Here is a 22,628-nt window from a genome sequence, read left to right on the forward strand (position 1 = left end):
CGATAAATAACTTCATATCTGAAAAAAGTCGAAAGACAACTTCGATCAACACATGCATTCTCCCAAATAGTCATGCGGTTTATGTCGATACCGACCGTTTCACATTGGCTTATGAGGAGGAAGGTCAGTCAATACTCTGCCAATGGTAGGTAATGCAACTAATGGCAAGTAAGGGTAGGTAATGTTGTATTGTAGTTGTTAATAGTATGATAAAAAAAAAAATTGTTCATCGTGAATTATCAATGTAGCAGGTTCGGCCGCAGGCGGGCTACGCCCATATTTACGCCCTTTTTTTCCGAATTCAATTGTTCGTAGCCCATAGATAAGTAGATAAAAACCTTTCTTAAATCTTATCTCACAGGCATTGCTCAGTTCGGTTGGACTTTCTAGAGATAGAGCTACTTCAGGGGCAGTTGCAATTAACTGGATACTCAAGGTGAAGCAAATCTCATTTGCAAAGATATTCATAATGTGAAATCAATCTCTTATTTTTAAATTTCTTGACGTTTAAACAATTGGCGGTGTCGATGGTGTACTTGGTCAACCCTTTAGAAGGTGGCCCAAGGTCTCGGATTGCGCCTTCACGAGCCACCTTGCTAAGTAAACATTAGACATCTCTCAATAAGAATATAAGACACCTGTCCTCTCAATGTCATCCATGTGGCATGTCTTCCGAGTCGGGACCATCAACTAACATGTCATGATTAGGTTTTGTAGATGAAACACCGCGGTGCACATTACGAAGCATCACGGATGTATCGGGCTCACTTTTCTCAACAGGTTGAGAATATAAAGCTAACCCGACAAGTGGCCAATAACGAGTTCTACTGACTTTTAGACTCAATATATATCGGCAGCAATGCGTTAGCTTCGCTAAGTGCTACTTGCTAGAGATGAGCCTAAGCGGACTTTGGGCGTGAAGACTACGAGTGTGAGTCTAGAGTCTAGGGCATGGGCCTAGCCACATAGGCGCACTTTTGACAAAAAGTTAAAAAGATCAAAGGAGTTGCCTCTTTGTGTCCCATGAACGATAGGGTCATCCATCGTTGAATCTAAGGCCCAAATCCTACAATTGATTAAACCATATAACTATTTTGTTTCTTCTAGCCACTTCATTTTGGATAGCGTTCTAGGATTTTGTTTGATGAAATGCGGAAAGAAACCTTGCGGCGTGGAATGTTATGGTTGGTGGGTTGATACAATTTGAGTTTAATGAGGAGGGATGTGTTTTGTTTGGGAAAATGCATGGGATGGGATTGTTTCCTGATAAGTTTACTTTAGGGAGTGTTTTAAGGGGTTGTGTGGTGAGTGCCGTACTATTTTTGAAATATCGTTGGTATTGAATAATTAAGGTTAGAAGCTGGCATTTCCATTCAATTCTGTCAAGTACTGCTTATTCACAGAGTGGATTTTACGACAATGGGCTTACTCTACATTCAATTTTATCTAACATTCTTTATCATTCTATATCTGTTTTAAGTCAGATTCTACGAAATCTGATGGGAGGATATATAGGTTTGGTTGGATTAGATTTTTAGGCATTCTTTGTTTACTGCTTTGCAGGTCTTTAGGCTGACAAACTTTGGCGTCTGGCATCCCAGGAGCTGATGCCAAGAACATCTTCTATTTGAGAGAAATTGGCGATGCTGATAAGCTCAATGAGGCAATCAAAGCCAAGAAGGCTGGAAAGGATGTGATTGTTGGAGGAGGATACATCGGTCTTGAGCTTGCGGCCGCTTATGAAAATTAACAATTATGATGTTACTATGGTTTACCCGAACCATGGTGCGATAAGTCCCATATCATTTCATATTCTTCTTCTCCAATTTATTCTTAAGCTTAAAATTGTATAGACATGCATCTAAGTTATCTGAAGTGAATCAAAGTAATTCGGATTTGCTTGATATTGGAAAATTGGCAAGGACTGCTTTCACTGTTTGATTTTGTTAGTCAACTTGATGAATTTGGCAAAGAAACTGAACAACTTTTACTGCCTGGCTTTCCTTTTCGTTCTGAATCTTCATATTGGTATCGTTTCTTCATCTCTCTTTATGTGTTTTAGCTTTTATCACTTCCCCATTTCTTCAATGAAGTAACTTTTCATGCTTTTTGCTTTGTTCTGTGGTTTTTATATTGATTTCACCAATTACCAAAATGACCAAATGGCCAAATCGTTTTCTATTAACATTTGATTCAATCATGTATGTTTAAATATTTGAGTAAGTTTATTTTTTGTAGTTCAATTTGTGGTAATGATAATTGAATTTGTGAACTGATTGATCTATTTCAAATTTATTAAACAATTAGACTTATAACTTGCGTAGAACACCTAAAAGAAAGTCAAGTACTTATCCCAACACCGGAGTACACCAAGTTTTACTACGACAAGATGACCTAAGTGGTTCTGCAATAATCTCTCTGTTGAAAAGCGTGTGAATCGCAATACTTACTTTCAGATGGGAATGTTGTTATTTTTATAGTTGCACTTGATTATATTTAAGTGCTGCCTTTTGTGTTATGTGCTTTTTAGTTTTCTGCTTTTTTGTGTTATGTGCTTTTTAGTTTTCCGGCTTTACAAGTCTCTGGAGGAGGTTGTCCCGTCCTTTTCATTCTTGTTTTTAGTAAGGACAACTTTTTTTTCTCTGCATCAACCAAGAAAAACATAAGAGAATTGAAAAAATAGATGAAAGAGTAGGACATGATTATTTCTTGACTTTGATTGTTTCTTGACTTCTTCTACCTTTTGCAAGATGTCTTTGTGCTATTTATGTAAAATGGTTACTAATTCTACTCTTATGTTTGACCCATATGCAAACTTTTAGTTGGAGATTTGCATGGTGACCTTGCACAAAGCCTTGATGCGCTCTTGAGATGGCTCGCGTTTTGAGTTCGGATGGTCAAGATTTATGGACTGGTGGAGAAACGGTATGCCCTCTTATATTATAAGGATTATGTTTGCATGTGCTATGTGTAGTATCATATATATCATATATTTGGGAGATGCAATAGCGGTCCACTCCTACTAGCACCATCTTTGCCTGTTTCCTCGATGATAGTTGTTTATTCAAGTAGAACCTTGATTTTCTTCCTTATTGTTATAGTTGCTTTTCATTCGAATCTTCATATTGGTATCGTTTTTCTTGAGATGGGTATGCAAGGGCTGTGGGAAATTGGGGAGAATGACACCGGATATTTCTCGTTAGCTATTACCACTTTGCTCTTACATTATCACCGTTTGTTTAAATGCGGGACTGCATCGTTAGAATATGAGATATTCTTTCAGACTTGAATGGGTGTAGGGGTGGACCGGTTAACATTAATTAGATCCCCAAAGCACTTCCCGTTTTAGATAAAGGAGATTTTAGTTTTATTTCCAAAGAAAATAGTTATAGAAAATATGTACAAGTTTTAGAGGAGTTTTTTTTTAAAGTTGCTATGCAATTTATTTTTAGAGAAATCAATAGTTGACATGGATACTATATCGTGCATTCAAGCACCACTTTGTTAGAAAAGGGAAGAAAAAGCAAAGCGAAGGATGAGGTAGATCATCTCAAACAAGCTGAGAAGAAGAAGAGGCGCTTGGAGGAAGCACTTGCTACTTCGCCGCTATTCGATCGGAGCTGGAAAAGAAAAAAGAAGAAGAAAGAGGAACAACATCGGCTTGACGAAGAGGGAGCCCATAATAGCGGGCGGTAGCCATGCATTTCCTCCTTGGAGAAGACTCTTGACCGCAACAGGGATGAAGGTTTCAATCCTTGGAACCGTGCGATAATATAGGCCTTTTATGGGAGGCGGCGCAGTCCACGGTAATCGGGGCTATACAAGGTATTCAACTGGAAGGACTTCGGCGGGTGTCGATTTCTTTTCGCCATAGAGATACTATCTGCATCAATTATCGAGATTGCATCCCTTCGGCATATTCTTGCCGGTTGTATTTTATATTGTTGGCAAAGGGTAATAGGTGAAGTCTTACTACGGAGTGAAAATTAGCAAGTTGTTTTGAGATCTTTGGGTCTTTCAAGTCACAACAAATCGCTTTGGCACCCAAAAACGGTTACGTTCTTTGATACGGTTAGACATCTTGGCTGACGATCTTTGAGGTCAATTAGATGGGGTTTAGGGAACATATGCTCTACATTCTTTAGTACAGCTATTAATGTAGTAAGCCCGGCGAATGCCGGGCAAATTATCTAGTATAATAAAACAGCTTGGTCTTTAAGCGCTTTGTGTGAAGCCTACATCAGATGGCTAATAGTTAATACAATAAATACATCTGACGGCTCATAGATAGTTAATATATATATTAAATTATATCTCATATATTCATTCCGATATATATCCACAGGATTATATCTCATATATATCCACGGGTATATATCCACGGGAAGGCTACATAAATCTATCCAGACTGACGTACAAGCCGATACTTGAAATAGAGAGTCGGAAGAGTCCTAGGATAATAGAGAGTCCCAGGATCTTTGTGTGAAGCCTACATCGGATGACTATGATTAATACGGTCGGTACATCGGACGGCTCATAGATAGTTAATATATATATTAAATTATATCTCATATCTTCATTCGATATATATCCACGAGGATTATATCTCATATATATCCACGGGAAGGCTATATAACAGCTTGGTCTTTAAGCGCTTTGTGTGAAGCCTACATCAGATGGCTAATAGTTAATACAATAAATACATCTAACGGCTCATAGATAGTTAATATATATATTAAATTATATCTCATATCTTCATTCCGATATATATCCACAGGATTATATCTCATATATATCCACGGGTATATATCCACGGGAAGGCTATATAAATCTATCCAGACTGACGTACAAGTATATATATTAAATTATATCTCATATCTTCATTCCGATATATATCCACAGGATTATATCTCATATATATCCACGGGAAGGCTATATAACAGCTTGGTCTTTAAGCGCTTTGTGTGAAGCCTACATCAGATGGCTAATAGTTAATACAATAAATACATCTAACGGCTCATAGATAGTTAATATATATATTAAATTATATCTCATATCTTCATTCCGATATATATCCACAGGATTATATCTCATATATATCCACGGGTATATATCCACGGGAAGGCTATATAAATCTATCCAGACTGACGTACAAGCCGATACTTGAAATAGAGAGTCGGAAGAGTCCTAGGATAATAGAGAGTCCCAGGATCTTTATGTGAAGCCTACATCAGACGGCTAACAGTTAATACAGTCAGTACATCTGACGGCTCATAGATAGTTAATATATATATTAAATTATATCTCATATCTTCATTCCGATATATATCCACAGGATTATATCTCATATATATCCACGGAAGGCTATATAAATCTATCGGTGACATAAAATCTATCCAATTACCACAAAGCACAAGCCGATACTTGAAATACCAGGATATAGAGAGTCCCGCACTCATCTTCTATATAGACCTGCGCCTGCCCCATCGAAATATCCACGTAATAAGTTGATTCCAATTAGGAAACTACTCAAAGATACTGATTCATACCAATTAGGAAACTACTTAAAGATACTGATTGATATTAATCTATATCTTCATTCGGATATATATCCACAGGATCCAAGGCTATATAAATCTAATCTAAGTTCATTCCAATTAGTATATACAAAGCTCAAAGTTTAGCTCCGGTAGTAAGTGAATCTCACGCTTTAGAAGCATTAAGCCTGACTCAAACAAGAAATTGAAGTAGTGGAATCACTATCCAATTACCACAAAGCACAAGTCCTGGGTAAGTAAAATCATATAGAAGTGTCAATCATCACTCACACCAATCAATGAAGTATAGATTATAGCTAGAGGCATTAATATAATTAATAAGGGAATTAGAAAAGAAGTTCGCGACGCAAATTTCTCAAGGGTTTTAACGAAGCTCAAGTTATCCATCTCGCCAGATTGCGAAATCATCTATGCAACGGGTACACAAAGCGTTAATAGAACTTTATATCAAGTTACTCCAAAGTTCACATCAAGTTACTCCAAAGTTCATCTATTAGGGAAAAACATGTGCACAATTGACACTTCACAGTTCACACCTTTGAATCGGATTCAGTACTTAATTGGCTGATCGAGTTCTTTCTATTTACACAGTTTTCTTCAGTGCATAAGTTTCCCATGAGTGCATGATTTGCAACAATTGGAAAACTTGGGTAAACCGAGCCTTAACGGTTTAGTTTTTCACTACAAGCCAATAAACCAACATGCAAATTAACATATATCAAACCACTAGCACAAATTCAATAAAGTCTGTTTTTGTACCATGGGTAGACCTCATTCCCTTTATTATCAAAAAAATAATAGTAATAAAAACCTCATTCCCTTTTAAACCAACTACCAAATCCAGGTTACTTTCGGTGACATGTAATGTAAAAATCAAGCGGATATATAACATGATAACAGAGGCAACTCTTTAGAGTTAAGCGCTATGTGCATCACATCTTAAATCCTAAATCTACCAGATATACATGATATATCTCAGGATAATTCCAAACACACACCAAGTCTAACGGCATAATAATAATAGTAAGATTCCATTGTAGTATCTGGAGTGGAATAACCAAGTCCAAGGATGATATATCAATCCAGACTCTGGGGTAATGTGGTGGAGGTCCCTGAGAACATGTGTCCTTTCTGGTATGGAGCCTTGCCAATCGGGGGATCCCTGTGAAGAAGGGGTTCAGAGTCCCGATTTAAGTAGGTAATTGCCAATCTTCTTTCTCTGTAGGTTCCCAAGCTAAGTGACCATATAAAGACCAACAATTATTAGAACTCCTCCTATAATGTTGTGCAAGTATGAAAAATACATAAAGTTAGCACAACGATGACTGTGTGTCAGTCATTTAATTAAGATATGATGCTTAGTTTTTCAATAACTTGCAAAGCCAACAGCTACGTAAGATACGTTCTGACATATCCATTTTAAAACCGCTTCGGCTTCAGAAGGGTACCAAGTCCAACTACTCCTGTTTGTGGGATATAGCAGTGTCTCTTCGGTTTGATAAATGACATGCAGTCAAACGGCTAAATGCATATCAATAGAAGAACCAAGGCCGATTGTCTAACTAAAAAAACGGTTTGATAATGCTCCTTAGGAATGATCTTTTGTCATATGGTGAAGACGAATCGAGAAGGTTTATCAAAGTAGTCATGTTTTTGTTTTATCAATATCGGTGCTGAGGATTATATGTCTATATATATATATATATATATATATATATATATTGAGATACTTAAAATAGTTGTTTAACATGAAATTGAATATTGTAAAAATAATATTTAATGCACTTTTGTAAAAGCAGAGTGGCGTAACCACGGGTTAAATTCTAGTTAAGGAAATAAAATCTATAATTTAAGCCGTACGAGAGTCTTTTCAGTAAGTAATTAAATAGATTTAATTTGGAAAATAATTAAGGTCAACCATAACCATAGGATAGAAACTATATAACTTTTTCTTAATGGTTTCCAAATTAGATTATCAAATTAAACATCTATACATCTAAATTGGACTCTAAAATATACATCATACTTCCAAATTAAAGCAAGCATATACCACACTGTTTCGTACACAATCATTCGAATTGTACATCAAATTGTGCCAAATTAGATTACCAAATTAAATATCGAGACGAAGTCACGGACAATTTCTAGTTTTTTACATAGCAGGAGCATAAGCTTGTAGCTTCCAATGTATAATGAACATTTTTTATTTATTAAATTATACGTGAATGATGTTTTTCCATAATTACTTCATTCAATCCCCGCTACTCGTCTCAATCCTTTAAGCTAAACTAGCATTTTGGGCACGTGAAATTGAGAGTTGTCCAAATAATTAAGCCATGAAAACAAGCCCAACAAAAGCCTAGTCTATATGGTGAGGTTGATTTTTAAAAAAATTAGAATCGAAGCCCACTCAAAATAAACCCAACTAAATTGCAACTAAAGCCCAATAGCAAAAAGCCCATCAAATTCCAGTAGAAACCCAACTGCAATTGTTGACCAATCCAATTAGAGTGAATATTAAATTTACACATTTACCCTTATCAAATATAATAAATTACAAATAAAATCAGATTATAGTATTGTAAATATAAAATATGAGTGAGAGCAGATTTGGAAAACAAAAAATACGGCCTACCCAAAAAGTACTGTTGCTTGGGGGAGTTTCTTTATAATAAAGTAACGATAAACAATACATGAACAAATAATAGATCAAGGGAGTCCAAAAAGTGTGAATTCATGGGCCATAGGCCCACAATACGAAGGACCCATGAAAATATAATCTGGGTCCATTTTGAGTTATGAGTGACAACTGACAAGTCAGGAAAGTGAAGAGAAGTTTTAAGAGGTTTTTGCTCTCTGTGCGTTCTCTGCTGGGTTGCTGTAAAAAACCATCAATAACCGCACTCTCTTCTCTACAAATCCTAAAACAAAAGGTATACATTTGCATGTTTAGTTACCAAAAGCACATTTGCATATTTATTTTGCGTAGAATTTTTTGTTACTGTAAAAGTCCCTTTAAAAAGTTATTATTTGTTTTAACACTTTTTATTAAACTTGATGTTCGTTCATTTATTAAATGGTTATTCTCACTTTCTGAAACACATGTTCGTGAGCAAGCAGAGCCAGTTACTGTATTACGTTTAATGGTCTCATTTGTGATTGCTATTGTACGTACTTAGTCTCTGTTTGTGTGTGTGTGTGATCATCTTCTTTTTTAGATGTCCGAAACATTTGTGGAATCTTTAAGTGGGTTCTGTTATGCTGAATACTATTGAGCTTTTATCAAGGGAAGCCATCCCCATTACTTACATCATACTTTATCAAGTGAGTTGATTCGGACTTAGCCTGTATACGTTTCTGGTTCTATGAGTAAGTTAATGTTTTTTAATAAAAATGGACTGGTGAAATTATGTTCTTAATAATGCTGAAATAATTGTGTGCTTGGTAAAATGCAAAATATTGCAGAAAGAATTTAGATTTGATTCAAGTAAGTTATGCACTTCAAGAGTGATAGAATGTAATGTGGTCATGTGCTTGTATAAGTTTATCTAGGATTTGTCCCACTAGGTGGTTCGACTACTTTCTTCACGAATCAAAGATGATGCAACTAACAAAGATATTCTGAAAGCATTTTATATTTCATATCCGACCTTGTGTTTTTTGTGGCAATACAATACATACCTTATTGCATATGTTCTAATGTATTCTTTCTTCCTCAACTTACATGTGTTGTTGTATGCAGCAACAGTTTACAGTCTCTACAAACAATTATGGAAACAAATAACACAACCATGGTGAAAGAGAAGGTTTTTAGCATAAAGCTTCTCATTGACACTAAGGCAAAAAGGGTGCTCTTTGCTGAAGCTGGGAAAGAATTTATTGATTTTCTTTTTGGTCTCTTGACCCTGCCTTTAGGCTCAGTTGTCAAACTCGTGACAAAGAAAAGTATGGTGGGAAGCTTGGGAAACTTATATGAGAGCGTAGAAAACATTAGTGCCGCCTACATTCAGCCAAATCTTGACAAGAACTTGTTATTGAAACCAAAATCAATGTTATCTTGTGGGAATATTCCCCTGTTACCTCCAAGCGTTCCGGCAACAGCAGAAAATTACTTTACGTGTAATCACTGTTATAATCACCACATAACTAATACTCCTGGCACTGCATGTCCTTCTTGTAATTTTAAAATGGACAGCAAGGCTTACTTTGTCGCTGGAACTAAAATTGTTGCATCCACTGATGGGGGTGGTTATGTGAAAGGGATAATGACTTACATGGTGTCGGATGAGCTGGTGATTATGCCCATGTCTACAATCTCTAGCATCACTTTGCTTAAGAAGTTTAACGTCGGGGATATCAACTCCCTCGAGGAGAAGAGTGTTGATTTCGGAATGGAGGAGGTAAGTAAGAAACTCTTGTCTTAAGAGCTCTAACATTAATGGTCATTGTTTGCTTATGCCTTGTGATTTCGTTTTCTGTATATAGGCCTTGGAACTGCTGAAGTCTGCCTTGCAGTCAAAGAGTGTTTTAACTGATGTTTTTCTTCAGAAAAAAGTGAAGCCTGAACCTTTGTAATCCTTTAGATCAGATTTTCTTACTGGTTTTGTGTAGAGTTTTCCACTATTAAAAGTTGAATATGTCTTTTGACTGTACTCTTTGCCTTGTTGCCAATTTCTTGTAGACTAGATATTGTAGTTATTGTTTTTGTTGGTTAGAATAATTATTAACTGTTGCACGTCAGAAACAGAGGCGATTAAATGAGATCAGGGGACTAACTTCACCACCCCTGTAAGTGGTAATATGTGCTTCTCTTTCAAAGCTAGACTTCACAGCCTAGGTCTTGTCTATTTGAAAAGAGAGTGAACTCATCTTACACCGTACCCGTACTCGTATCTCTTATTAACTTGTTTTCGGCATTGCCAGTGTCTCTTTTTTTATTACCACAACAATCACCTCTTTCACTTTTCTACAAAGATGATGCTAAAGAACTGTTAGGGTTTTGTACTTTGTAAGGTTTAGTTTTATGTCAGGTTGTACGGGTTAATTTTGAATTCAAAGTATACCAATAGACACAGACAGAAATATGATTACTCTGGAACTTTATATTGACCTGAGTTCCAAGTAGTGATAACAGGAACTTTACATTGTATATTGCGCTCTTGTGCATATGTTCTAGACTGTTCATTCTCCACTTACGTGTATAATTATATGCACCAACAATTAATTACAGTGTCTCCAAAACACTACCATGGAGAAAGAGAAGATGCTTGTAAGGCAAAAAGAGTAGTCTTTGCAGAAACAGAGAAAATTTTTATTGATTTTCTTTAGGCTCTGTTATTGAACCTGTGAGTATGTGACAAAGAAATGTATGGTGGGGAGCGTGGGAAACATATATGATGAGATAGTAGAAAACCGTAGTGCCACCTACGTTCAGCCAATTTTTGACAAGAACATGTTATTGAAACCAAAAGCAATTTTATCTGCTGGGAATATTTTCCTGTTATCTCCAAGCATTCCAGCAACAGAGAGAAATACTTTAGGTGCACATAACTAATACTCTGGCACTATTTCTCGTGGTTGTAAAACAATGGAAGGCTAGGTTTGGTTTGTTGATGCCACTAAAAGTATGGGATCAACTGATGGGGATGCTTTTGTGAAAGGGCAAGTGACCTACATGGTGAAATATGAGCTAGTAGTTATGCCCATGCTTACTATCTCTACTATCACTTTGCTTAACGTCTAGGAGGTCAACTCCCTTGAGGAAAAGAGTGATTACGGAATAGAGGAGGTTACTGAGAAACTATTGTCTAAAGAACTTTAACTTGGATGATCATTGTTTGTGTATGTATTGTGATTTTGATTTTATCTGTATATAGGGCTTGAACTAATGAAGGCGGCCTTGCAGTCAAAGAGTGTTTTAATTGGCGTTTTTCTTAAGAAGAAAGTGAATCCAAAAACTTTTAAATCTTTTAATGAAATTTAGTCATTGTGTTATAATGGTTAGGAAATGAACGATCTATTTGAATATATCCAAGACTTTACTCTCTCGCTATTTGTCAAATGTCAATGTCTTCTTGACCAGATATATAGTTATTCATTTTTGTTGGTTACAAAAATATGACTGTTCCACTTCATGAAATGACACTGTTCTCTTTCTAGCTAAATGCCAAAGCCTAGTAGGTTTTCAATGTTTTTGAAACTATATATTCTCTTTCGTAATATAAGCAAATTCATCTTGTTATTTTTACCTGTTTTGTGCACTGGTGGTGTCTCATCCATCCACACAACAAATCACTTCTAATCTTTCACTTTCTACGTGTACGATATTGAAGAATTGTTAGGATTTTGTAGCTTTGAAATTGTGTAAACCCCAAAGAGATATTTAGCCTTGTTATGAAGGATTTGAAACAATGCCAGGAGACAGATCAATTTTAGTACATTTCAATGAAAATAAAATGGTGCTTCGGCTAGGGAAGCAGACCGTTCTTTCTATCTTTTATTGGACTAAGATCTGTCCTTTCACTCATCCCTTGGATCCTAAGTAACCACTTCAAATGGAGGTCGCCTGGAAAATTTTGAACGAATCAATTACAGTGTTCAATTTGTCTTTCATTTTCTCCCATCTCCTTTCATTAGATCCGGTTGTCAGAGTGTAGAATTTTCCTGCCAATAAAAACCACTTCCTTGAATGAGATATTAGAAGAGAAAAGAGAAAGAAAACCTTAATGGGAAAATAGAAATTCAGGAGCTACTGCTGCATTATTCCTTTCCTTCTTTTCAAACAAGCTGGTGCACAGCCTCCAAACATGCTTGGTGAAGGTAAGTTAGCAAACTGTGAGTGATAATACCAAACCATTGGTGGTCATGTTTGTTTATCAGGTTAGGTACATGGCAGGAAGCATCCCATCTAGATAGGTACGAGTATATTTTCTAGAACTACGGTGGTCGCTGAAATGAAGAAGCTGTGCCTATGAGTTTTACCCAGGGCGGTATAAAATCAATGTGGATGCAGCTCAGACTATTCAAGGAACTCGCCGATGATGTCTGTGATATATTGTCAGGGGTAATATGGGAGTTAAGAATGCAGCGGCATCACAGGGTAAATATGCAACTTAAGCACTGGGAGTTGTGGTAGCCCAAAAGCTTCATTTTGGAGGGAAACTCGAAGGGAATAAAAGATATAGTAAACAGGAAGCAGACAAATATTGAGTGGGCATTCGAGGGCATTTATAGATAATGTTTTTCAAGTCTGTAATAACTTTAGTTTCTGTGTATTTAGATTCAAGCCTAAGACCCAACAATACTGAAGCACATGACCTAGCGGAGGGGACAGAGTCTTCTGGTCCACTGGTATTTTGCATGTATCCTGGTGATTTTACTATCTGAATGAAACTTTCATTGATTAAATAAGAAGTTATATGCATCCATTATCCAAGCAACAATAGCAGTAGTAACGGAGGATACGTGTTTTGTTTTAAGCTAGAAATCGACTCATCTTTGTTTTAAGCCATCAGCTAATGCAACTATAAGAATTGGAGAGGGGAAAGTGCGGAACAAGCTAAGAATAAAAATCCCACGCTTGGTATGTCTGATAAAAAATTGAATCACTCTTTCGTATTTCCCATGGTCTCATTGTTCCACCAGTTAAGTCAGGCGCATTAGGGTACCATTATACTGAGGAGTGTAAAATTGACAGTGTATGTACCTTAACTAGCTTTTGATTAGATCTATGTCAAAATAATTAAAATATCAATTAACTTGCAAGACAGGATAAAATGAGCCAGCATGATTAGCTTAAAGCTTGCACTTTGAGTTAATTACTTACTGCAGAATTGAAATAATCAACAATAATCTGGCTTGATTATTGGTAGGATGTTTATTACTCTAGTATCACAAACAAATTCTTTTAGATACTGCAGCTAATTTGTATAACTTTGGGTACAAAACTCAACCATCAAAGACCTTTTAATAGAATTTTTACCTTTTCTTCACCTCAAAAAATGCATGATTACAATAATGAAGAACATGTACTAAGAGGGTGTAAAGATATTTCATATCATACCATTCCCAATGGAGATTGCACCAAGACCATGTCGAGTAAAATTTGGAGCCTTTGCAATGAACTCAAAAGTATAATAAGACTTCCCGTCAATATCATGCTGCACCATTTTAGATACACATTTAGAAACTCCATTGATAAAGCAGACCACTTGGCTAGAGCTAGCAAGTGACAACACTTGTCTCCCCAGGCAAGGAGTATAGAAAAGATATGAACAATGATAAAGGAGAGACTAAGATCGATCAAGCAATATGATTACCAGTTCAGAGCATAGGCGAATTATGACCATGGTGTGTGTGTGTGTTTATATGTCCGCATCTTATTCATAAAAAGATTGAATGATAACAACATTTAAATACGGCTACTACCCTTAGCCAGTGTTATAGCTCTAATCTTCAGAATATTATAGCTGTTTTTCAGTTAATCTTATATAAAGCTTTTTCAATGGCAATCCAATCAAAAGGTCATTTCTACTCATTGAAGCTTTAACCACAACAACCACAAGACTGCGTAAAGAACATTCTCAAGGAACTAGAAACTAATTATGTTTACAAAATCATACAAGTATCTATCGAGCATATAGATTTCTTGCCACCTTGAACTAATCTCATCAAAATGCAAAGTACTATTATTATTATTATTATTATTATTATTATTATTGAACTGTGAAATGGTATCCAGTTTAATGTTTTAAAACTTCTCCGGATTCTCCAAGAAAATGGACAACGCATGAAAATATATAGGTCTAAATGTCAGCAAAAGAACTATAGATTTGAATGACAATATTACTGACTAAATGATAGGGAACGAGAAAAATCAGAAATGCCCAAAGAGAATACTGCTTTAAAGAGTGCATTGATAGAAACAAAGGTACACATTTCATCCTTCCATAGATTTATACAGGAAGTACAGAGAACTAACCTCTTTTGCCTCAAGTAGCTTGGTTTTCTGTGAAGGAGGAGCCAAAACCTTCTTAATTAGAGCTTCAGCAACCTGAGAGCAGATAATAATATCCTCATCATCAGAATCTGAAGTACATTGAGCCTTTTTTTTTTTATATATTTTTGCAAAGATGAACTATTATGCTGGATTATCTTCTGCAAAGATAACATTTCTTTTTTCCTGAACGATATGTAAGTATTATCCTGCAAGAATTGTTACATCATTATACTGTAAATGGCAAACCTCTTGTGGAGATCCAAGATCTCGAATATCCTCTTTGCTTGTTGGCACCAGATTTACACTGACAGTCTCTAATGGTTCAATCACGTCTTTGAATACCTTATCTTGTCCTTCAATGACAACTTCCTGATAATTGTCATTAGGAAAGGGTGTTTACCATGAAATGCCGACAACAACCTTAAGTGACAAATACCATAGAGAAGATAGTATATTTGGATATAGTATTTATGTAAATAAAGCTGAGAAATTGTAGCATGCATACCTGCCACCCAAATGGATAGATAAACTCATATCCGTCCTTCTTGTCTGAGATTGCCTGGAATCCTTTTCTAGATTCTGCAGCAACTGAGCCACATCAAGGGTGTTCTCTTAGGACATCATCCATCATTATTCAAGGAACCAACGCACTACACAATCAGCAGGCGTGTTTTTAATTCTTACTTAAAGATATGAATTTTTCAAAAGTTTTAGGAAAACACATGAAGTCAAGAGACTTACATGATGCCGAAGTTGCATTTGTAAAAGAAACCCAAGTCATAAGGGCTCCTACTGCAAGTGCTTGTCGTCTCCCAGGTCTATCTGTGATACATAAAGATACTCTAATTAAAATCCTATTTACTCTACCACGCCTTAACCGGATGAAATATGTCAAACTTTTAATAGGAATGAAAAGAAGAGAAGGGGAGGGTTGGGGCCGGGTGGCCTACTATTTAGAAACACAACTTACTTCCATTAAAAGGGGAATGAATGACCCAAAAAGAAGAGGATGGCAACACAAGGATTACCTATTTCATTTTCATTGGTATTTTCAGACATACATCAAGATGCAGAGTGAGAAAGGGGATACGTGCTTTAGATTTTGGATGCATGATAGGTGCTACCGGGGCCACCTCAGAACTTTGTTTCTTCAGCATTACAACTTGAGGAAAAGAAAAAGACCCAAAGAAGGATCTGGCACTAGTTAGGAGCTACATTGGGTTGTCTAATTCACTTGTCTGTGTTACAAGACATAATTAACATTTTCATTATGTTTTGAATCTTAAAAGTGGAGTACAGGTGAATTGGGGATTTGGGTCTGCTCTTAAACTTTCTTCTATACATTTCTTCACCACGAGAAAGAGATGTAATAGAAAAAAGAACTATAAGTTTCATTGTTTTAATTAGTTACTGTAAGACGAACAAATTTGACAAGACTTATGTAATCTAAACGTAGAGTAATGTTGTAATGCTTCAACATTTTCTAGTGATACTTTGCAAAACGAACTCTTGTAGACAGGAGTCTGATGTGGTGTCACACATGCATATAAATGGTTTTCCTGGGTACAAATCCTACCAAATTAAATATGCATCCATGCTTACCTCCACCAACTATACATTGGTTACTGGATTTAAGAGTTACGAACCTTTAATCACTATAAGACTTGTGGTGTAAGGGCTGCAGTTACAAAAACCTATACTAATATAAAGTCCATGCGATTTGGATCCTGACAGTTCTCTTTCTTGGATTCCTGATTTCAAGAAACCAATATATATTTGACAAGAGACCAATTGCTACAGTACAGATACGTAAGTATCAACTCCACTTGCATAGCAGACCTTGTATTATGACAAACACATTAAACATGAATCCCAACCGAACGATATGTAACAGCATATGCCTAAGCTACAGTAAACTTAAATATGGAATGAATAAATTTCACCTTGTGGAGGAGCAGTGGAAGAAATGGAATGCTCAGCCTTGACAAGAAAAGACACTCTCCTTCTAGAACAAGGAAAGGAACCTCCCTTCTGTAACCTTAGCTGAAATGCGCAAACAGACAAAGCATGAGCATATTACAAAGAAAAAAACACAAGTATAACATATTTTAAGAAAATGTAATGGCCTGGATGAGTACGTGAGAACTAACCTGAGTAGAAGCATTATTCAGAAACAATGCTGTTGGATGAAGTGAACATGAACTTGATTGCACAATCACCATTTCTTTTCGTTTTACTAATGGAATGAGATGATTTGCTTCAGTTTGTATATGGTGCATGTTTGTTGGTTTTGTGAGGGTAGCTCACCACCTTATCTTCAATTCGTTTTGCGCCATCATTAAATTTCTTATCCAATCCAACGCAGCCCACTGGAAGCCACTAGTTTTCCAATCCACACCCTTTATTAACTCTTCGAGATAAGCTTTCCCACTTTATTTCCCCATAGTTAGAAAGTACCCATGTAATCTTGGTTGGAGATTTGGTGGGTTTATAGCTAATGTCCAATTGGTAGGATCAAACACTTTTTCATTATGTCATAGCCATCGGATAAATCTAAGTGAAGCCACCTTAACCATACGTCTATACTATTCTCCTATTACATGAGTTTAAACACGAGTACTAATTAATTGTTTTGTTATTATATGCAAAAATTAAAACAAATTGTTTTGTTGTGATAGAAATGCTTGACATGACACTTGGTTTTGGTTACTAAATTGACCAAGAATAGTTAAAAGCATAATTTCTTTCGAATCTACAAATGTAGGAATAGAGAAGTTATGGTTTTGGTATATAGCCAGTACGTGTGTCGTAAACTGAGTCCCATAGGAAAGTAGGAATGTAGGATGTATGAATTGTGTCAACCAATTTTGTCACTATGGCACTGTGCAGCAGGACTGATTGCATCCTCGCAATTTGGTTAATTGGTTAACATTCCAAGTAAATTAAATGATGTTCAAATATCTAATATACCGCAAATCAACTATTTGTAACTACCCTTTTCCAATATAAACCGGTAGGGTCTGCCTTAATTCCATAACTTTTATAAAAAAAAACTATTTGTAAAACTGAAATTTTCTGCGAAATGTTGAAGACTTAAACTATTTGGTTGCACATATTTGGTTAGGTTATTTCAACTGAGACGCAAATATGGTACCTTTTCGCAGGGCTATACTTGGTCACGACTTCATTTTCTAATGATCTTGGGTCTTGAGTCTTTACAGTTGAATTTTGAACCAGTCTAAGTAGCTTATTACTGCTAAATAGGATTGAAAGCTTATATTAGTGTTCCCTACCAATGTTTCCACTTCAAAATTAAAGTTCAAAGATCATAACAAATTGAAAAGCAGACTGCTGACACTTAAAACATTCTCTTATTTGAAGATCATGAAGACCGTCAGGATGCACCATTGATAGTATCTGAGTCTCAAAAAACTGAAACAGTTGAAACCCACCATAACATTGTATAATCAATGCTACCTCCAAAAAAAAAAATCAGGTTACGTATTTATGTTCTGTCATTGGCTACTTTTTTAATAGGAATATCCACCTTTCCAAGTAATACATTATGAATGCCCCTCATTCCACCAACTTTTCAATTAAAAAGAACTGGTTGAAACTTGAGAGTCCAATCTGTTAGTGCCCAATCTGTTTTTGAGACAGTTATGTTGGCTACATGGCATAGGTTTAGGTTATGAAACTATTGGAGAGAATGATGATTGTAAAGGATGTTTTTGGTTCTCCTTACAAATGTAGACTTGATCAAAGGATTGGGATGATTGGATTGAGTTGATCGAGTTCGTATGGACGAATTGCCTACGTATCAAGTTCTCTCTCTGTGGGGAACTTGAATCAGGTCAGACGTAGTTCTTCATCCTCTTTATATAGGTAAGATGCCCGTGCCTCATGCTCTCCCGCTTCAGGTCAGATCCAGGTCTTCAGGTCTCTTATGAGCCATAATGGCGAGTTATGGAGAATCAATAAGATGTGTGCCTGAAGCTTCAATCTTGATGGGTGTAATAAAGGTTTACGTTACGAGCCGTTGTGGAGAGAGAGGAGTGAGCACTATGGAGGTCACTTCTTAATAAGATCGCTTACTTGACTCGAGTCACTATGAAGCGAACTCAAAGGTTGAGTACGGGAGATCGGTTGGTGGTGATATCATTCTGGGCATGAGTTGTGGAGGTTGCTTGCCTGAGTTGAGTCACTATGAAGCGAGCTCGAGGGGCGAGGATCTGAGGTCGGTCGTTTGCTTGCTCAGATATCTTTGGACACTTGTGTGGTATTCATTGGATGTGAATATTACTCCCTCACACAACCCCATCTTAGTAGGTCGTTTAGTACGTTTTAACGATCTGATGAGAGAGAACGTTTGCACATGTGTAGCATGTGTGTAGAATAATAGCTGCCTCGTTTTGTGGAAGTTGAAAAGACAAGACGTAAGGAGACGTGTTAGGTAGGGTTCAGTGCAATGATGGCCTGCATTGGGAACTGAACGGGCAATGTGTATAAGACGGTTTGGGGAACTGGAAAGTTATTGTTTTGCTTCATTTTCTTCAGATTGTTGAGATCGTTGAGTGCTAAGGTTAGTTCAATCTCCTCCATTTTTCCTCTTCTTGTTTGGTAGTTAAATCTTGCTTGTTAGGTGCTTTCCTTTTTTGTCTTCAAACATGTCTGATTCTGATGATACACAATCGGAGGAGGTGATAGTAGGGTTGTTAGGGTTTGATAGTGAAGAAGAATATGTAAGATCTGAATATGTAGTTGCTTTGGAGAGTAGCTCTGGTCGTTGTGAGGGTTCTTGTTACACCCCGAATTTCGACAAAATCGGAAAAACAATATTTGTTCCCGACTCTTCGATTTTCGAGGTGTGATGCACTCTCAAATTCCAAAAACCCATTATCCGTTTAACTATCCTAATCATTTGAAACCAATAAATTTTTTTAAATAAACAAAAGTCCTCTTCATTACAAAATTTACAAATATGATTAAGTTACAAATTTCTTTTCAACAACTCTTTAATTATAATTACAACTGAAAATACAAAGACATTGTCTCAACTGAAAAATCTATTGCACCTCAAGGGAAAACAAAACATATCATGTAATGAGACGCTAACGTGAACCACAAACAGCAATCAACGTTTTTCAACACTAATCCTGTCAAGACTTATTAACTGGGTTCATTTTATGAACACATCCCGATAAACAAACATGTAAATTGGGCCAGCATTATAAACAATGCTGGTATGAGTAGCCCTAAAATACAAAATATACTTATACATATATATACACAATCAATACGGCAGTTAGTTCCTCCACCGAGGCACCTTAACATCCAACGAATATAATATAACATGTTTAAATACAATAATTAAAGCAGGTAGTTCCTCCACTGAGGCGTCTTAGCTTCCAATTCAATAATAATAAGGCATTTAGTTCCTCCACTGAGGCGCCTTAGCTTCAAACCGTACTAAAACAATTGCATCTAATAATAAAATAACAAAACTAAAACTTACTCTATACTTACACTATTGTAAGCCTAATCACAGAGTGGGTCACACCTGCATAAATAATCAATTTAACCCACCCTTCTGCAAAACCATTGTGAATGCAACATAAATTACAATAAATCATTTATTATAGATTTAATGTACACTTTGATATATCATCACCATTATTGTTTAGAGTTTCTTCAAGTGTCACTAGAATCACGTTGTCTCTATGTTTTACCTAGTTTTCCTGGCTACCATAATTGCTTTTCAACGCCGAACATGTACATCCACATGCCTCCCCTCACATAATGAACCACTACGTGTGTAGTTACCCTAAGCAGGATATCACATACCAGGTAACCCCCACACGAACGCCATTATGTGGGTATTACCACTATTTGACATAAAATATCACGCATCTCGTTCTAATTTTGCGAACGGAATAATCAGGCCACTATCCCTTGGAAAATATCCACAATTTTTATACTACCTCATAGTAGCATCTCATAGACATAATGATGGAGCGTTTACATTTATTTCTCAAAGATATTGTATTTAATAGATATCCTAACATATGATATCATTTAACAGAACAACAATTTCAACATACCACATAACATTACAATTGCTCCAAACGTACCGCATAACATTTTTATAGCGTTTTAGGAATATCATGTCTCTTAAAATTTCAATCTCGTCATGTGTCAAAAATACACAATATCAACATCAAATCTTTCTTAGATAATGACAAACAAGTTTATATAGGCTTCAACAACATTCTACCATTGGATTAGTCCATAAAATTTAATATATATAAAATAAACAAAGTCAACAAATAAATAACGGTCGGCGAATAAAGAGTTGATCGTCAATGTGTCAAACCCAATGATTACTAGTCTCAAACCGGTGTTCCTCCAAACAAGTCCTAACCCAAACCCATGTTTAAAACAGTTCAACCCATTGTCCTAATCCAATTAAACAAGACAAAGCCCCATAATCAAGGCCCGAAACCAAGGCCCAAAAGTCTAAACAACTAAAGACTCACCTTGACCTATTTTAAGTCTTATGGACCCAGTCCAAACAAAAATAGAAATTGGCCCTAAAGAAAACACTAATTAGTTCCGGTCTAAGCCCAAAAGTTTATAACCCAACCCACTTGGAAACATAAGACCATCCTACATAAAATTAGAAACCGGCCCAAAGAATACTAATCCATTGGCTTCGGCCCAAGTCCAAGCCCAACCAAACTAATAGGTCGCCTTCCTCCCTTACCAGCAGTTATCCTCCACCACGTTCTAGCCACCACCACCTCTCCTCTTCCTCCCCTTTCAATCCAGCAGTTTTGGTCCTGGTGCAAAACCTTATAACTTTAATAAACACAAAAATCAATTTCATTAACTTTCGAAATCACTTCCCAACAGATCTCGACCGCCATTAACGCCCTTTCAAAGCTTCAACAGCACCCCACTCCAGCACTCAATCAACCAAACATCAAACCCTTCAATCCCCGACATCCATGAACAACCCATTCAATCAACCAAATCAATCCATATGCTAGTTCAAATAAGTCAAATAATTTACAGACGATTCTTTCTGTTGGGCTTTAACCGCTATTACCAGCCCATAAAGCTTCCACAGCCCCTATTCGACATCACTCCAACACCCCCACTACAACCAACCATAACTAAACCAAAACAACAAGATTATACAGGTTCAAAGAAAAATATACCAACACAACAACAATATCGCAGTTCGAAATAGTATACAGGACATGACGATGTTTGGGGCTCGCGCCTCCATTAACAACCACTTAAGAGTTTCAACAGTCATACAATTTAACCAGTTTTAAAAATAATGCGAAGAATAATAACAGAAGAGAATGAGCGGAAACATTGTACTACAGTAAAGTTATCTCTGTATAGACGTGAAATAGAAAACTAAACTACTCACCTTCGTATTCCTGCAGAAAAATATATAAAATAGAAAGCCATAAATCCGATCCACAGCTAGATAAAAGATGCACAATCCGGGCTCCATTCTTCTTTGTTTTAACTTGTCTAGTTCTAAGCAAAAAATTTAGTTTTCTTAAAAATCCTCCATTTTTTATAAACCATCCCATTCTAAAGAATTCTCTACCATATTTTACTTTAAGAAACTTTCCATATTTTGCTCCCATAAATTACGAAATTATTCTCTTCATATTTCCTTATTAGAAAAATCTCTACACTTTATTTTAAAACTTAAAAACTTTTCTATTAAATCATTTTCAAACCAAACAAACTATTTTCCTTTTTTTTTTTTTTTTTCAAAAAGTCAAACATACATATTCACTCCACTTAACTTAAGACTTAGTCAATATTATATTATTATTATTATTATTATTATTATTATTATTATTATTTTGTAAAATAATTAATTCTAGACATTTAATAAAATGAGGGTGTTATAGTTCTTCTTCCAGTGGGTTGCCCCCTAGAAATGTAGATAAGTGTGCTTTGGTAAGTTTTGGAGATTTGAGGGATGATTGTAGTATAGATGTTAGCGATCTGGAGATACATGAAATTGGGGATGACGTTGATGT

The 22,628-nt window shown here is 36.1% G+C and overlaps 2 protein-coding genes across 5 annotated transcripts; one reads left to right on the forward strand and one right to left on the reverse strand.

Moving 5' to 3' along the window:
- Positions 1 to 8,319: 8,319 nt before the first annotated feature.
- On the forward strand, positions 8,320 to 10,210 carry LOC147488602 (uncharacterized). Of its 4 annotated transcripts, none has more exons than XM_086572094.1 (4): positions 8,320 to 8,491; positions 8,777 to 8,882; positions 9,301 to 9,958; positions 10,044 to 10,210. In XM_086572094.1, the coding sequence occupies exons 3-4, from the start codon at positions 9,329 to 9,331 to the stop codon at positions 10,131 to 10,133; spliced, it is 720 nt and encodes a 239-aa protein (XP_086428220.1). In that variant the 5' UTR covers positions 8,320 to 8,491; positions 8,777 to 8,882; positions 9,301 to 9,328; the 3' UTR covers positions 10,134 to 10,210. The 4 variants fall into 4 exon arrangements, with proteins under 4 accessions (XP_086428220.1, XP_086428222.1, XP_086428223.1 ...); XM_086572095.1 differs by having other exon boundaries at positions 8,367 to 8,491; positions 9,307 to 9,958; XM_086572096.1 differs by lacking the exon at positions 8,777 to 8,882 and having other exon boundaries at positions 8,363 to 8,491.
- Positions 10,211 to 11,917: 1,707 nt separating this feature from the next.
- Positions 11,918 to 17,132, reverse strand: LOC147488603 (psbP-like protein 1, chloroplastic). Its single transcript, XM_086572714.1, has 8 exons — positions 16,707 to 17,132; positions 16,500 to 16,599; positions 15,298 to 15,378; positions 15,062 to 15,144; positions 14,803 to 14,925; positions 14,539 to 14,610; positions 13,621 to 13,717; positions 11,918 to 12,221 (listed from the first exon to the last, which is right to left on the reverse strand). Exons 1-8 carry the CDS (start codon positions 16,833 to 16,835, stop codon positions 12,109 to 12,111), a joined length of 798 nt encoding a protein of 265 aa, XP_086428840.1. The 5' UTR covers positions 16,836 to 17,132; the 3' UTR covers positions 11,918 to 12,108.
- Between the last annotated feature and the right edge of the window lie 5,496 nt (positions 17,133 to 22,628).

Source organism: Coptis chinensis, chromosome 7 (assembly GCF_015680905.1).
Source record: "Coptis chinensis isolate HL-2020 chromosome 7, ASM1568090v1, whole genome shotgun sequence".
Classification (NCBI taxonomy): Eukaryota; Viridiplantae; Streptophyta; class Magnoliopsida; order Ranunculales; family Ranunculaceae; genus Coptis; species Coptis chinensis.

Excerpts from the sequence above, each read along its gene's own strand:
- LOC147488603 (XM_086572714.1), bottom strand. The coding sequence starts at position 16,835 with ATGCACCATATACAAACTGAAGCAAATCATCTCATTCCATTAGTAAAA. Across the intron at positions 14,926-15,061 it reads TCTATCCATTTGGGTGGCAG|GAAGTTGTCATTGAAGGACA; the intron begins GTATGCATGCTA and ends GACAATTATCAG. Across the intron at positions 14,611-14,802 it reads ATCTTGGATCTCCACAAGAG|GTTGCTGAAGCTCTAATTAA; the intron begins GTTTGCCATTTA and ends ATCTGCTCTCAG.
- LOC147488602 (XM_086572094.1), top strand. The coding sequence starts at position 9,329 with ATGGAAACAAATAACACAACCATGGTGAAAGAGAAGGTTTTTAGCATA. Across the intron at positions 9,959-10,043 it reads TTGATTTCGGAATGGAGGAG|GCCTTGGAACTGCTGAAGTC; the intron begins GTAAGTAAGAAA and ends TTCTGTATATAG.